The sequence below is a fragment of the Budorcas taxicolor genome, chromosome 18, assembly GCF_023091745.1.
Source record: "Budorcas taxicolor isolate Tak-1 chromosome 18, Takin1.1, whole genome shotgun sequence".
NCBI lineage: Eukaryota > Metazoa > Chordata > Mammalia > Artiodactyla > Bovidae > Budorcas > Budorcas taxicolor.
The window spans coordinates 25,859,328-25,872,514 of record NC_068927.1 but is presented as its reverse complement, the minus strand read 5'-3'; the positions used below and the strand labels follow the sequence as shown (position 1 = coordinate 25,872,514).

The 13,187-nt window shown below is 45.1% G+C and overlaps 1 protein-coding gene across 1 annotated transcript in view; it reads right to left on the bottom strand.

Annotated features, from left to right (window-relative positions):
- AMFR (autocrine motility factor receptor) overlaps window positions 1-8,892 on the bottom strand; it is a 44,593-nt gene extending 35,701 nt beyond the window's left edge. Inside the window, exon 1 of the mRNA XM_052655698.1 lies at window positions 8,567-8,892. Within this exon, the coding sequence (XP_052511658.1) occupies window positions 8,567-8,833 (267 nt within the window). The 5' untranslated portion in view covers window positions 8,834-8,892. The remainder of the gene's footprint in view (window positions 1-8,566) is intronic.
- Window positions 8,893-13,187: the final 4,295 nt, after the last annotated feature.

Here is a 13,187-nt window from a genome sequence, read left to right as displayed (position 1 = left end):
AAAATAATCTATTCAAGTTTAGAATCTAACCTGACCAGTTCTGAAGTTTCACATTACTTTTCTCATTGTACCATGGGAGACAGATAAGTAACAAACCCAAACTGGGTAGCCTAAGTCACAAGTTAACCTGGTATAACACACTGTACTTCTACTATATTAAAATACTTCAGAAAAGTTTCTCCTATCTATAGCAGTGTTTAAAAAAAAAAACTTTAATATTTTTTGAAAATCTCGCCCAATGCCTTTATTTTTTCTTGTCTACACAAAATAAAAACAAGTTTTCCTAGTCCTTGAGTAGTCTTAACGAAACAGATCAGGTAGTAATGACCCAAGGGACCCTACTGAAGCAAGCTTAAAGTAATTCCCTTTGCTCTGCTGCTGCTGCTAAGTCACTTCAGTTGTGTCCGACTCTGTGCGACCCCATAGACGGCAGCCCACCAGGCTCCCCTGTCCCTGGGATTCTCCAGGCAAGAACACAGGAGTGGGTTGCCATTTCCTTCTCCAATGCATGAAGGTGAAAAGTGAAAGTGAAGTCGCTCAGTCATTTCCGACTCCTAGCGACCCCATGGACTACAGCCTACCAGGCTCCTCCAACCATGGGATTTTCCAGGCAAGAGTAATGGAGTGGGGTGCCATTGCCTTCTCTGTCCCTTTGCTCTAAAGGCCCCATAAGAAAACTTTTCTCCCAGAACGGCTCTACTGTTCACCTAAAAGAAACAGAAACTAAGTTATGAGACAGGCTGGTCTGCAAGGAAGAGAAGAGGTGCTAACAGACAGCTTGGCCATGTTTATCACTGTGTCACCCCGTGGGTGTTTCTGATTCTATAAAATGCGGGCTACCAATGGGTCATTGTACATTCCTGGTGGCTCAGACGGTAAAGCGTCTGCCCGCAATGTGGGAGACCCAGGTTCGATTCCTGGGTTGGGAAGGTCCCCTGGAGAAGGAAATGGCAACCCACTCCAGTATTCTTGCCTAGAAAACTCCATGGACGGAGGAGCCTGGTGGGCTACAGTCCATGGGGTCGCAAAGAGCTGGACATGACTGAGCAACTTCACTTAATGGGGCATTATTTATGACCTTGTGACAAAATGCAATTCAACTCCCAGGAACCCATTCAAGGATACAATTGATATGGATATTACTTAGTCTCCTACTTAACACCAACACTACCTACCTCCCAGCCCCCACCCCACGACACACACACAAACACATCTTTTATCAGTGTCCTCTTTTAAGGACATTCAGTTCAGATCAGTTGCACAGTCATGTCCAACTCCTTGCAACCCCATGAATCGCAGCACACCAGGCCTCCCTGTCCATCACCAACTCCTGGAGTTTACTCAAACTCATGTCCATCGAGTCAGTGATGCCATCCAGCCATCTCATCCTCTGTCATCCCCTTCTCCTCCTGCCCTCAATCCCTCCCAGCATCAGGGTCTTTTCCAAGGAGTCAACTCTTCAAATCAGGTGGCCAAAGTACTGGAGTTTCAACTTTAGCATCAGACCTTCCAGTGAACACCCAGGACTGATCTCCTTCAGAATGGACTGGTTAGAGCTCCCTGCAGTCCAAGGGACTCCCAAGAGTCTTCTCCAACACCACAGTTCAAAAGCATCAATTCTTTGGCGCTCAGCTTTCTTCACAGTCCAACTCTCACATCCATACATGACCACTGGAAAAACCATAGCCTTGACTAGACGGACCTTTGTTGGCAAAATAATGTCTCTGCTCTTGAATATGCTCTCTAGGTTGGTCATAACTTTCCTTCCAAGGAGCTAAGCGTCTTTTAATTTCATGGCTGCAGTCACCATCTGCAGTGATTTTGGAGCCCCAAAAAATAAAGTCAGACACTGTTTCCACATCTATTTCCCATGAAGTGATGGAACCAGATGCCATGATCTTCGTTTTCTGAATGTTGAGCTTTAAGCCAACTTTTTCACTCTCCACTTTCACTTTCATCCAGAGGCTTTTTAGTTCCTCTTCACTTTCTGCCATAAGGGTGGTGTCATCTGCATATCTGAGGTCATTGATATTTCTCCCAGCAATCCTGATTCCAGCTTGTTCTTCTTCCAGCCCAGCGTTTCTCATGATGTACTCTGCATAGAAGTTAAATAAGCAGGGTGACAATATACAGCCTTGACATACTCCTTTTTCTATTTTGAACCAGTCTGTTGTTCCATGTCCAGTTCTAACTGTTGCTTCCTGACCTACATGTAGGTTTCTCAAGAGGAAGGTCAGGTGGTCTGGTATTCCCATCTCTTTCAGAATTTTGCACAGTTTATTGTGATCCACACAGTCAAAGGCTTTGGCATAGTCAATAAAGCAGAAATAGATGTTTTTTTGGAACTCTCTTGCTGTTCCCATGATCCAGCGGATGTTGGCAATTTGATCTCTGGTTCCTCTGCCTTTTCTAAAATCAGCTTGAACACCTGGAAGTTCACGGTTCACGTATTGCTGAAGCCTGGCTTGGAGAATTTTGAGCATTACTTTACTAGCGTGTGAGATGAGTGCAACTGTGTAGTAGTTTGAGCATTCTTTGGCATTGCCTTTCTTTGGGATTAGAATGAAAACTGACCTTTTCCAGTCCTGTGGCCACTGCTGAGTTTTCCAAATTTGCTGGCATATTGAGTGCAGCACTTTCACAGTATCATCTTTCAGGATTTGAAATAGCTCCACTGGAATTCCATCACCTCCACTAGCTTTGTTCGTAGTGATGCTCTCTAAGGCCCACTTGACTTCACATTCCAGGATGTCTGGCTCTAGATGAGTGATCACACCATCGTGATTATCTAGGTTGTGAAGATCTTTTTTGTATAGTTCTTCTGTGTATTCTTGCCACCTCTTAATATCTTCTGCTTCTGTTAGGTCCAGACCATTTCTGTCCTTTATCGAGCCCATCTTTGCATGAAATGTTCCCTTGGTGTCTCTAGTTTTCTTGAAGAGATCTCTGGTCTTTCCTATTCTGTTGTTTTCCTCTATTTCTTTGCATTGATTGCTAAGGAAGGCTTTCTTATCTCTCTTTGCTATTCTTTGGAACTCTGCATTCAGATGCTTGTATCTTTCCTTTTCTCCTTTGCTTTTCACTTCTCTTCTTTTCACAGCTATTTGTAAGGCCTCCCCAGACAGCCATTTTGCTTTTTTGCATTTCTTTTCCATGGGGATGGTCTTGATCACTGTCTCCTGTAGAATGTCATGAACCTCCATCCATAGTTCATCAGGCACTCTATCAGATCTAGTCTCTTAAATCCAGTTCTCACTTCCACTGTATAATCATAAGGAATTTGATTTAGTGTAGTGGTTTTCCCTACTTTCTTCAATTTAAGTCTGAATTTGGCAATAAGTTCATGATCTGAGCCACAGTCAGCTCCCGGTCTTGTTTTTGCTGACTGTATAGAGTTTCTCCATCTTTGGCTCCAAAGAATATAGTCAATCTGATTTTGGTGTTGACCATCTGGTAATGTCCATGTGTAGAGTTTTCTCTTGTGTTGTTGGAAGAGGGTGTTTGCTATGACCAGTGTGTTCTCTTGGCAAAACTCTATTAGCCTTTGCCCTGCTTTATTCTGTATTCCAAGGCCAAATTTGCCTGTTATTCCAGGTGTTTCTTGACTTCCTACTTTTGCATTCCAGTCCCCTATAACGAAAAGGACATCTTTTTTGGGTGTTAGTTCTAAAAGATCTTGTAGGTCTTCATAGAACTGTTCAACTTCAGCTTCTTCAGCATTACTGGTTGGGGCATAGGCTTGGATTACCGTGATATTGAATGGTTTGCTTCAGAAACAAAGAGAGATCACTCTGTCATTTTTGAGATTGCATCCAAGTACTGCATTTCGGACTCTTTTGTTGACCATGATGGCTACTCCATTTCTTCTAAGGGATTCCTGCCCACAGTAGTAGATATAGTGGTCATCTGAGTTAAATTCACCAATTCCAGTCCATTTTAGTTCACTGATTCCTAGAATGTCGACATTCACTCTTGCCATCTCCTGTTTGACCACTTTCAATTTGCCTTGATTCATGGACCTAACATTCCAGGTTCCTATGCAATATTGCTTTTTACAGCATCGGACCTTGCTTCTATCACCATTCATATCCACAACTGGGTATTGTTTTTGCTTTGGCTCCATCCTTTCATTCTTTCTGGAGTTATTTCTCCACTGACCTCCTGTAGCATATTGGGCACCTAACAACCTGGGGAGTTCCCCTTTCAGTATCCTATCATTTTGCCTTTTCATACTGTTCATGGGGTTCTCAAGGCAAGAATACTGAAGTGGTTTGCCATTCCCTTCTCCAGTGGACCACATTCTGTCAGACCTCTCCACCATGACCCGCCTGTCTTGGGTGGCCCCACAGGGCATGGCTTAGTTTCATTGAGTTAGACAAGGCTGTGGTCTGTGTGATCAGATTGACTAGTTTTCTGTGATTATGGTTTCAGTGTGTCTGCCCTCTGATGCCCTCTCACAACACCTACCATCTTACTTGGGTTTCTCTTACCTTGGACGTGGGATAAGAGACAGACTGCAACACTGGAATGTTACTTTTCTGCAGGCCCCAGTGACAAGTATAAAATGCCAATAATGCATTCCCCTCCTTATTACACTGATAATTGTGTTCCTCTTTTCACAACATTGAGGAAATAAATTAGATTACATATATAAAGCACATAGCACACATCTAGCAAGCAATTAAATAGCTATCTCCTTGCCCCTCACTCTAGAGATTTTTCCTGTATTTTTCGGTTGTTTATCTAGGCTTACGTCCTATCATTTACAAGTTTACTCTTTTTCTTAAGTTGCCCGAAACATTTCTGGAGCTAACATTTTTCTCTCTTCTTTGGAATATTCATCTTATCAACGCTCAAACCTAGCAAATTACTTTCGGTTCTCTAGTTGTATAATTATGTGAAGATGGGCTCTTTAAGGCAAGAGTCAGAAACTTTTTCTCTAATGGGCTATTAGACAGTAAATATTTTAGGCTTTGTAGGCCACATGCTCTCAGTCACATAGTCTTCCTTTAAAAAAAAAATTTTTTTTAATGTAAAAACCAATATTAGCTAATAGGCCAAATGGGCCAACAAGGTTTGCTAATCTCTGCTCTCAGTGATCAGTTTTCTCTTATCCATTTTCATTTTCGGTGACTTTTTCCTTTGACATTTCTATTTCAACTATTCTATTTGCATCTAATTAAGTCATCAGAACCTTAAAATTTGTTCCATATTTCTGTTTCTCTATTTTACCACTTCCTGCTCTTACCATTTTAAAAGCAAAAATAAAAGTGGAAGAAAAAAAAAAACAGAACGGAACAGGAGAAAAAAAAAAAACAAAAAACCAGGAGAAAATAATGAAACTAATGAGTAAGATTAGCAAAGTTGAAAAGCCAGAAACACCTGAACAATTCAAAACAATGATGGAAAAGGATCAGGAGACACTTTAATGGAAGGGACATCTGAACAATGTAAAATTAGCCTAGAAATAAATAACAAAATAAAACCTAATCTGGAATGAAAGTTTGGAATGGAAGTTCTAGAAAGACATAAAGAAAAAAACAATCAAGACAAATCTGGGTATTTGTTAGAGTAACCTCCCCTCAAACCTGTTCTCAATATCCATGCCAGAAGGCCACCAGGAGAGCTCTCCTCGGAGCTGGAGTCTTTGGTCACTGCATCTCCTAGCCTCTTCCCATTCTACACAAATCCATCTTCCCCACTGCTGCCATAGGTGCCCCCTGAAAAAATGGTCTCATCATGACAGCGCCTTCTCCCCTCCACTCCCACTGAAACCCTTCTGCCCATGAAATAACGTTCACACTCCTTAACAGAGCAGGCAAGGTTTACATAACCTGACCTTCACCCCCTACCCCATCCTCTCCCTGATCAGCCCATCCTCTCCCTGATCAGTTTCTCAACCACTAACGAGAGGAAAATCACTAGGACATTAATTAGAAAGACGACATATTCCTAGCTATTTTCATCTAAACTGTGCCCTATGAAAATAAGTTTGAGAGAGCAATATGCAAAATAATAGCTAGCAGGGTTTTACAAACTGGCAGAAAGATCAACTAATTGTTTTCGTCTTGCTTGGTTTTTAAAAACTGAATGAGTGTCCTTGGGCAGAGCAAAAACAAAAACAAAAACAAAAAACAGAATCCATTTTAACAAAGACTCCACCATGTATTCACTTAATTATGCTATCTGGCAGGTCTCAGAGGAAGGCTTTGGAGATTGCAACTCCTATTCCGCTACTAGAGCAGAAACTTAAGTAATGGGTGATGAGGAAAACTGATAATGCACACATGGAAGGTCTGAAGTGAAGTGAAGTCGCTCAGTCGTGTCCTACTCTTCGCGACCCCATGGACTGCAGCCTACCAGGCTCCTCTGTCCATGGGATTTTCCAGGCAAGAGTACTGGAGTGGGGTGCCACTGCCTTCTCCGAGGAACCAAGGAAAACCAAGATAAAAGTGTGAAAACCACAGAGGAAAAGATGGAAGAACAGCAGCAAGACCAACTGAGAAAAGAAAAAAAAATCATCCACGGAGAGGAAGGAATCATAAACTCACTGGAGGCAAGATCTCTGTTAAAAAGCTGGGAAGAAAAGGAAATTTTCTTAAAAATCATAATTTTCACAGAAAATCAACAGGCTTTAATGTTTTATGTTTATGTAATGTTTTATGAAGAGGTGCTAACCTTGGAACTGGAATGAGTTTTGTACAAAGAGACTGGGGGGGTAATCATTAAACAATACTGCTGCTGCTGCTGCTAAGTTGCTTCAGTTGTGTCCGACTCTGTGCAACCCCATAGACGGCCTCCCACCAGGCTCCCCCGTCCCTGGGATTCTCAAGGCAAGAATATTGGAGTGGGTTGCCATTTCCTTCTTCAATGCATGAAAGTGAAAAGTGAAAGTGAAGTCGCTCAGTTGTGCTGGACTCTTAGCGACCCCATGGACTGCAGCCCACCAGGCTCCTCTGTCCATGGGATTTTCCAGGCAAGAGTACTGGAGTGGGTTGCCATTGCCTTCTCCGATTAAGCAATACTAGTAGCAGCAGCAGTTGTTAAACACTATAGCAGTTCCATCTCAAAGGCTTACTTGTATCTCATACTTAAATATATATATATATATCAAAGACTATATTATAATCTCAACATTTGACAAAAGCACTCTTCACATTACTTTATCTGCTAATTAAAATGCAAAAAACAGATTTTTAAAAATCTAGGTTTAACATACATTAAACAAGAGACATGGGTTGAGTTCTTTCTCTTCTCCCTTCTTTCCTACTGTAAGGTTCAGCTTTACACAGCAGTGGAAGAAGGGAACCTCACCCTTCCCTTCCTTCTACTAATCTCTTCATCAGAAGGACCAAGAGACTTAATCTACACCCACAGAGTTCATAAATCCCACTGCTTCCTGATGAAGCACAGTGGGATTAATTACAACAAATGAGCTGTGTATCATTCCGTATACTTGGAATATTAACCCCAGTCATTTACAGCCGACTCTCAACCGAAATGGGAACTTACAGGAGGAGACAAGACTCAAGACACCACAGCAAACCCTAGGGACAGACTTCAGTCCCAGAACAACTTTTCCTGATCACTGTGGGATTTCTATGTGGCATTCAAAGGCCAAGGTGGAAACCAAGTTCCTTAGCCAAAATACTGTTGATCTGCCCGCCTGAAATTATCTGTTCTAATAAGTGAAACTAGCATTTATGCCTCCTAAACGCTGCTTATCTTACACTGGCAGACAAACTGGAAACCTTGTTTTAACATGGATCACTAGCAGGAGAAACCCTGAGTTAAAATGAGGAGACATCTCCCGACTCGAAATGTTTTGGCTGCCTTCAGACATCAAAGGAAACTTTCATGAATCACCAGGTGAAAAGCAGCAGGAAAGGAAGCACAGTCTTGTATTTGTTGTAGGTCCACTCAAAGAGGACAATAATAAAGAAAGAAAGAAAGAAAAACGCTGTGGGAGACGGTCCCTCTCCAAACAACGTCCAAACACACTCAGATGCCCAAAATTCTCCTATGCTCAACAACTGAAATTCTGTCTCTCTTCTCTTTACACGTGAAACGCGATAACATCTCCCTGCCTGACCGCGTCCGAAAAGCCTTCCCAACTCCGGGGTAGCTGACTGCCCTTTGAGGTCTTCCAGTTACTTCCTGGTGGCCCCTCAGCAACCCCAACTCGGCCCCCCATATTTTACTTCTCCCGCGATTCCCCCCTCCTCCCCCCGCCCGTCCCTGGCCGGCCGCCGCCTTCCCTTGCGCCCCGCCCCCTGCGCCTCCCCAACCCCGTCCCAAAGTCCCTTCCTCAGGCCCTCAAAGACCACCCGCCCCCGGGGACCCGCTGCCCCTGACGACCCCACCGCCACACCCCAACCCTCAGCCGGTCCCACGGAGGCCGTACGCGGGCGGGGCCCCGCCCCCCCCCCCCCGCCTCACACTCCGGGGTCCGGGGGGGAGGGGACCCCGGCCCCAGCCACGCCCCCCACAGATAATGGGTGACATGGCGGCCCCCACCCCTCGCCCCGCTCCGCTCCTCCTCGGCGGGCCCGGCGTCCTCGCTCACCCACACGAACAGGCTGTCCGAGAGCAGGTACTGGGCCACGTCGCGGGCCCGGGGTCCCCCGGCGCTCGGCCGGACGAGCGCGGCCGGGTCTGGCTGCACCGGGGCCGTTACCGGCTCCGCGTCTGTGGGCCCGGGCCCGGGCCCGGCCTCGGGCTGACTGAGAGCGCGGTAGGCGCTGACGATGGTGCCGACCAAGGCCAGGCCGCTGAGGCCCGTGTAGGTGCGGAGGCTGGGCCAGGGGAAGCGCTCGAGGAAGAGCAGCGGCATGGCGGCAGCGGCGGCTTCCAGCCCCCAGGTCTCCCCGCGCTGCGGCCGGGTCCCGGCGGCCTCGCGAACGGCGCCCACGAGCTCTGGCGTCGCTGCCGCCGCCGCCGCCGCCACCGCGCCGGGCCGGGCCGGGCCGCTCCTGGCCGCTCCGCCCCGCGCCGCTCCCGCTGCTGCCCCTGCCGGCGCGGAAGAGCCTCGGCTGGCTCGGGGCTGGCCGCCGCCCCCAGCAGGGTGCGGGCGGGACGGGCGCGGGGGCGCGGCCTCGGTCCCCCGCCCCCAGCGGTCGCGCTGTCGCCTAGTTGGCGGAGGCCCCGGCCGCAGGCCCTGCGGCCCAGCAGCCAGCATTATCTTCCGCCGACACTCTAGCTCGGCCTGGCCCGCGGACGCTCAGGGCACCCGCCCCGGGCCGGGCCCAAGCGTCACTCAGGCCCGACGGCGCTGACGGGCGGTCGAGCGCTGGCCGCGTGGGCCCACCCGCGGGACGCGGGGACCCGGGCCACCGGGCGTCCGGCCACTTGTCCTTAGTTTCCTTAACCTCCCCGTAAGCAGGTTACCCCAGAGCCTCCCTGTGGGCCTGGGAGCTTCCCAAGTGGCTGAAAGAGGAGACAGTGCTTAGGGAATAATAGAAGCCCTGGCCCCATGGAAAGACAATAAATCAACACTCTCAAATTCCTCGCAAATGAAGTTTCTGCTGTTTACTAGTAACACCCGGCGAAGTCTAAAGTGAACCTGATTTCAGTTCAGTTCAGTCGCTCAGTCGTGTCCGACTCTTTGCGACCCCATGAACCGCAGCACGCCAGGCCTCCCTGTCCATCACCAGCTCCCGGAGTCCACCCAAACCCAAGTCCATTGTGTCGGTGATGCCATCTAACCATCTCATCCTCTGTCATCCTCTTCTCCTCCTGCCCTCAATCTTTCCTAGCATCAGGGTCTTCTCAAATGAGTCAGCTCTTCGTATCAGGTGGCCAAAGTATTGGAGTTTCAGCTTCAACATCAGGAAATAAAAATGTGTTCCCTCATACCCCAGGTAGGAATGTAACATAGTGAGGATACTTTGGAAAGTGATGTCAGCTCTTCAAAAAGTTTAAACCTAAGAGTGACCATTTGACCTAGCAATTCCATTCCTAGGTGGTATACCCAAGAGAAATGAAAACACACTGCCACACAAAACGTCCACACAAATGTCAATAACAACGTTATTCTTAACAGTCAAAGTTAGAAACAACCCTAATGTCACTCAAGGGACGAACAGATAAATAAGGGATTACCCCCTAAAATGGAATAGTAGTCAGCTATGAAAATGAAGTAGGGAAACATGCTGCAAGGACAAAGCTTGAAAATGTGCGAAGTATAAGCATAGACATAAATGGCCACATAGTGCAAGTCCATTTATATGAAATGTCCAGCATAGGCAAAAACATAAAGTAGGTTAATGACTGATGAGCAATAGGGAGATGAGGAAACAGGTATAAAAGAAAGCTAAACATGGATTTCTTTTTGAGGTGATGAAAATGTTCTAAAATTTTAGTGACTGTAGCAGAACTCTGAATATACTAAAAATCTTTATTTGTATACTTATATGGTGAATTATGTAAATTATAGCCCAATAAGGCTGTAACAACAAAAAAGACAGAATAAAAAGAACTACAGAACAAAAGTGCTACCTTGGGGGGTAGCACTTATTCCTTGTTGTATCTCTAAGGCCTTGACAAGTGCCTGATGTAGAGTAGGTGTTCAGCAAATATTTGTCGAGTCTTACAAACTTTCAAAGGCAAAAGACTAAATTATGTTCAAAGTCTCATGCCTAATATTCTAATACTAAAAGTTTATTAGTTAGAAAACAAAAGATGGTTCAGCTCAAGGTTATTACTATCCAATTTGCAATATTTAGAAACATCCTATTAAAGGCCTTGTGATGAACACAACAGTTTGGCTTTTACCAGGGAGGGAGGATGAGCGCCTACACACACACACACTTTTTCATATGAGATCTGTATGATTACACTTTCAGTGCCCTTTGATTCTCTATCTGCAGCCATTTGATTAAAATGCTAAACTTACAATTGTATTGGTAAATTAAAATTTCACTTTGAAAAAGGGATGTAATTTTCCACAGAAGTAAATGTTCTACTTTATCTGACTCCCCCATAAATTTTAAACCACACTATCCTACAATCCACATTCAATCCAAGTCACAATACAGTTACAAAATATCATACACCAAACTTGTCAAATCTTAATGGGCTATTAAGACATGCAGATGACACCACCCTTATGGCAGAAAGTGAAGAGGAGCTAAAAAGCCTCTTGATGAAAGAGGAGAGTGAAAAAGTTGGCTTAAAGCTCAACATTCAGAAAACGAAGATCATGGCATCTGGTCCCATCACTTCATGGGAAATAGATGGGGAAACAGTGTCAGACTTTATTTTGGGGGGCTCCAAAATCACTGCAGATGGTGACTGCAGCCATGAAATTAAAAGACGCTTACTCCTTGGAAGGAAAGTTATGACCAACCTAGATAGCATATTGAAAAGCAGAGAAATTACTTTGCCAATGAAGGTCCGTCCAGTCAAGGCTATGGTTTTTCCAGTAGTCATGTATGGATGTGAGAGTTGGACTGTGAAGAAAGCCGAGCACGGAAGAATTGATGCTTTTGAACTGTGGTGTTAGAGAAGACTCTTGAAGAGTCCCTTGGACTGCAAGGAGATCCAACCAGTCCATTCTAAAGATCAGCCCTGGGTGTTCTTTGGAAGGAATGATGCTAAAGCTGAAACTCCAGTACTTTGGCCACCTGATTCGAAGAGTTGACTCATTGGGAAAGACTCTGATGTGGGAGGGATTGGGGGCAGGAGGAGAAGGGGACCAGAGAGGATGAGATGGCTGGATGGCATCACCGACTTGATGGACGTGTTCGAGTGAACTCTGGGAGTTGGTGATGGACAAGGAGGCCTGGCATGCTCAGGGCCGCAGAGTCGGACACGACTGAGCGACTGAACTGAAGGTACAATATTCTACCATCTTGAATTCGAAGTGCTATACTCTGAATTGTATTTTGAGAGAACCATTACTAAGTGTTAAAACTAGGCAACCTGTTTTCTGGAATGACATTGTATTTAATAATAGCAGCTTTTAACATTTGATTCTGACTATATAATAAGCATGGCTTCCTGGCTCAGTGGTAAAGAATCTGCCTGCAATGCAGGATATGCAGGTTCAATCCCTGGCTCAGGGAAGATACCCTGGAGAAGCAACTGGCAACTCACGCCAGTATTCTTGCCTGGGAATCCCATGCACAGAGGAGCCTGGGGGGCTACAGTCTACTGGGTCACAAGAATCGGATGTGATTTAGTGACTAAACAAAATTTTATAGTCTAAATATTAAACTTTCAGAAGCCTGAAATTCCTGAAGATTCAATATGAGAATATGTGACATTAACCCAACTAAAGAAGGTTATTTTTTATTTGCATTTTAAGATTTTAGAGGTTGGTGTCTAGACATTTTACTAGGGTAATAATTAGTATTTGTTCTACCAACATTTTGTCCTTACCCACTCTAAGTAGGTAGCCAGGCTTTGCACATCCTTCCCTCAAGGATTTTTTTTCCCAAGGATAGAACTCATTTTCTAAAGTCAACCAATGCTCTTGGTTCTTGGTACTGCTTCCTGCATCATCACGGGAGCAGGAAAGGAAACAAGACTCAGAGGGATGAATACTAGTGTGCCTAGGAAGGTTGGACCATAAACATAGGAGCCACTTGCATCATCTGGTTCTAAGGCCTGTGTGACAGGGAGGCAACTGGATGAATATTCATGGAGTCCATGATGGTAGGTAGAGGTCTCCCCACCTATACCTTAATTTCAGAGTACCATTTATCCTTCCTGGATTCTTACGACTTTGGGTAGGCCCCTACTCCCAATAATGACTGAGACTGAATTCCCTGCCATCTTTATAGGAATGGGGGCTCTGATCTGGCTTGATTTAAAGGAAATAAATGTAGCATTTCAGATAAACCAGAGTTGTGAGGATTCATTATTTAGATACATTATTGTTTTCATTTTTTTAAATATCCAAAATCCTTCTATATCCATGACCTCACTTGACTTTCACCCTGCCATGAGAAAGGCCGAGTAGTTTTCATGTTAAGGTTCTGAACAGCCTAGAACCTGTTCTAATCGAACCTAATCTAATCCAGTAGCCTTCGTTGTTTGCCCATAGCATTGGTGTTTTCATTAGCTTGACCAATGTGTTCCACTACTGAATCCAGCAGAGGGGAAAAAATAACCAAGTCGCGTTCGTAGGGGAAAAAAGTAAGCTAATAGAAATATTACGTGTAGCCTGTACACGTATAATTTCT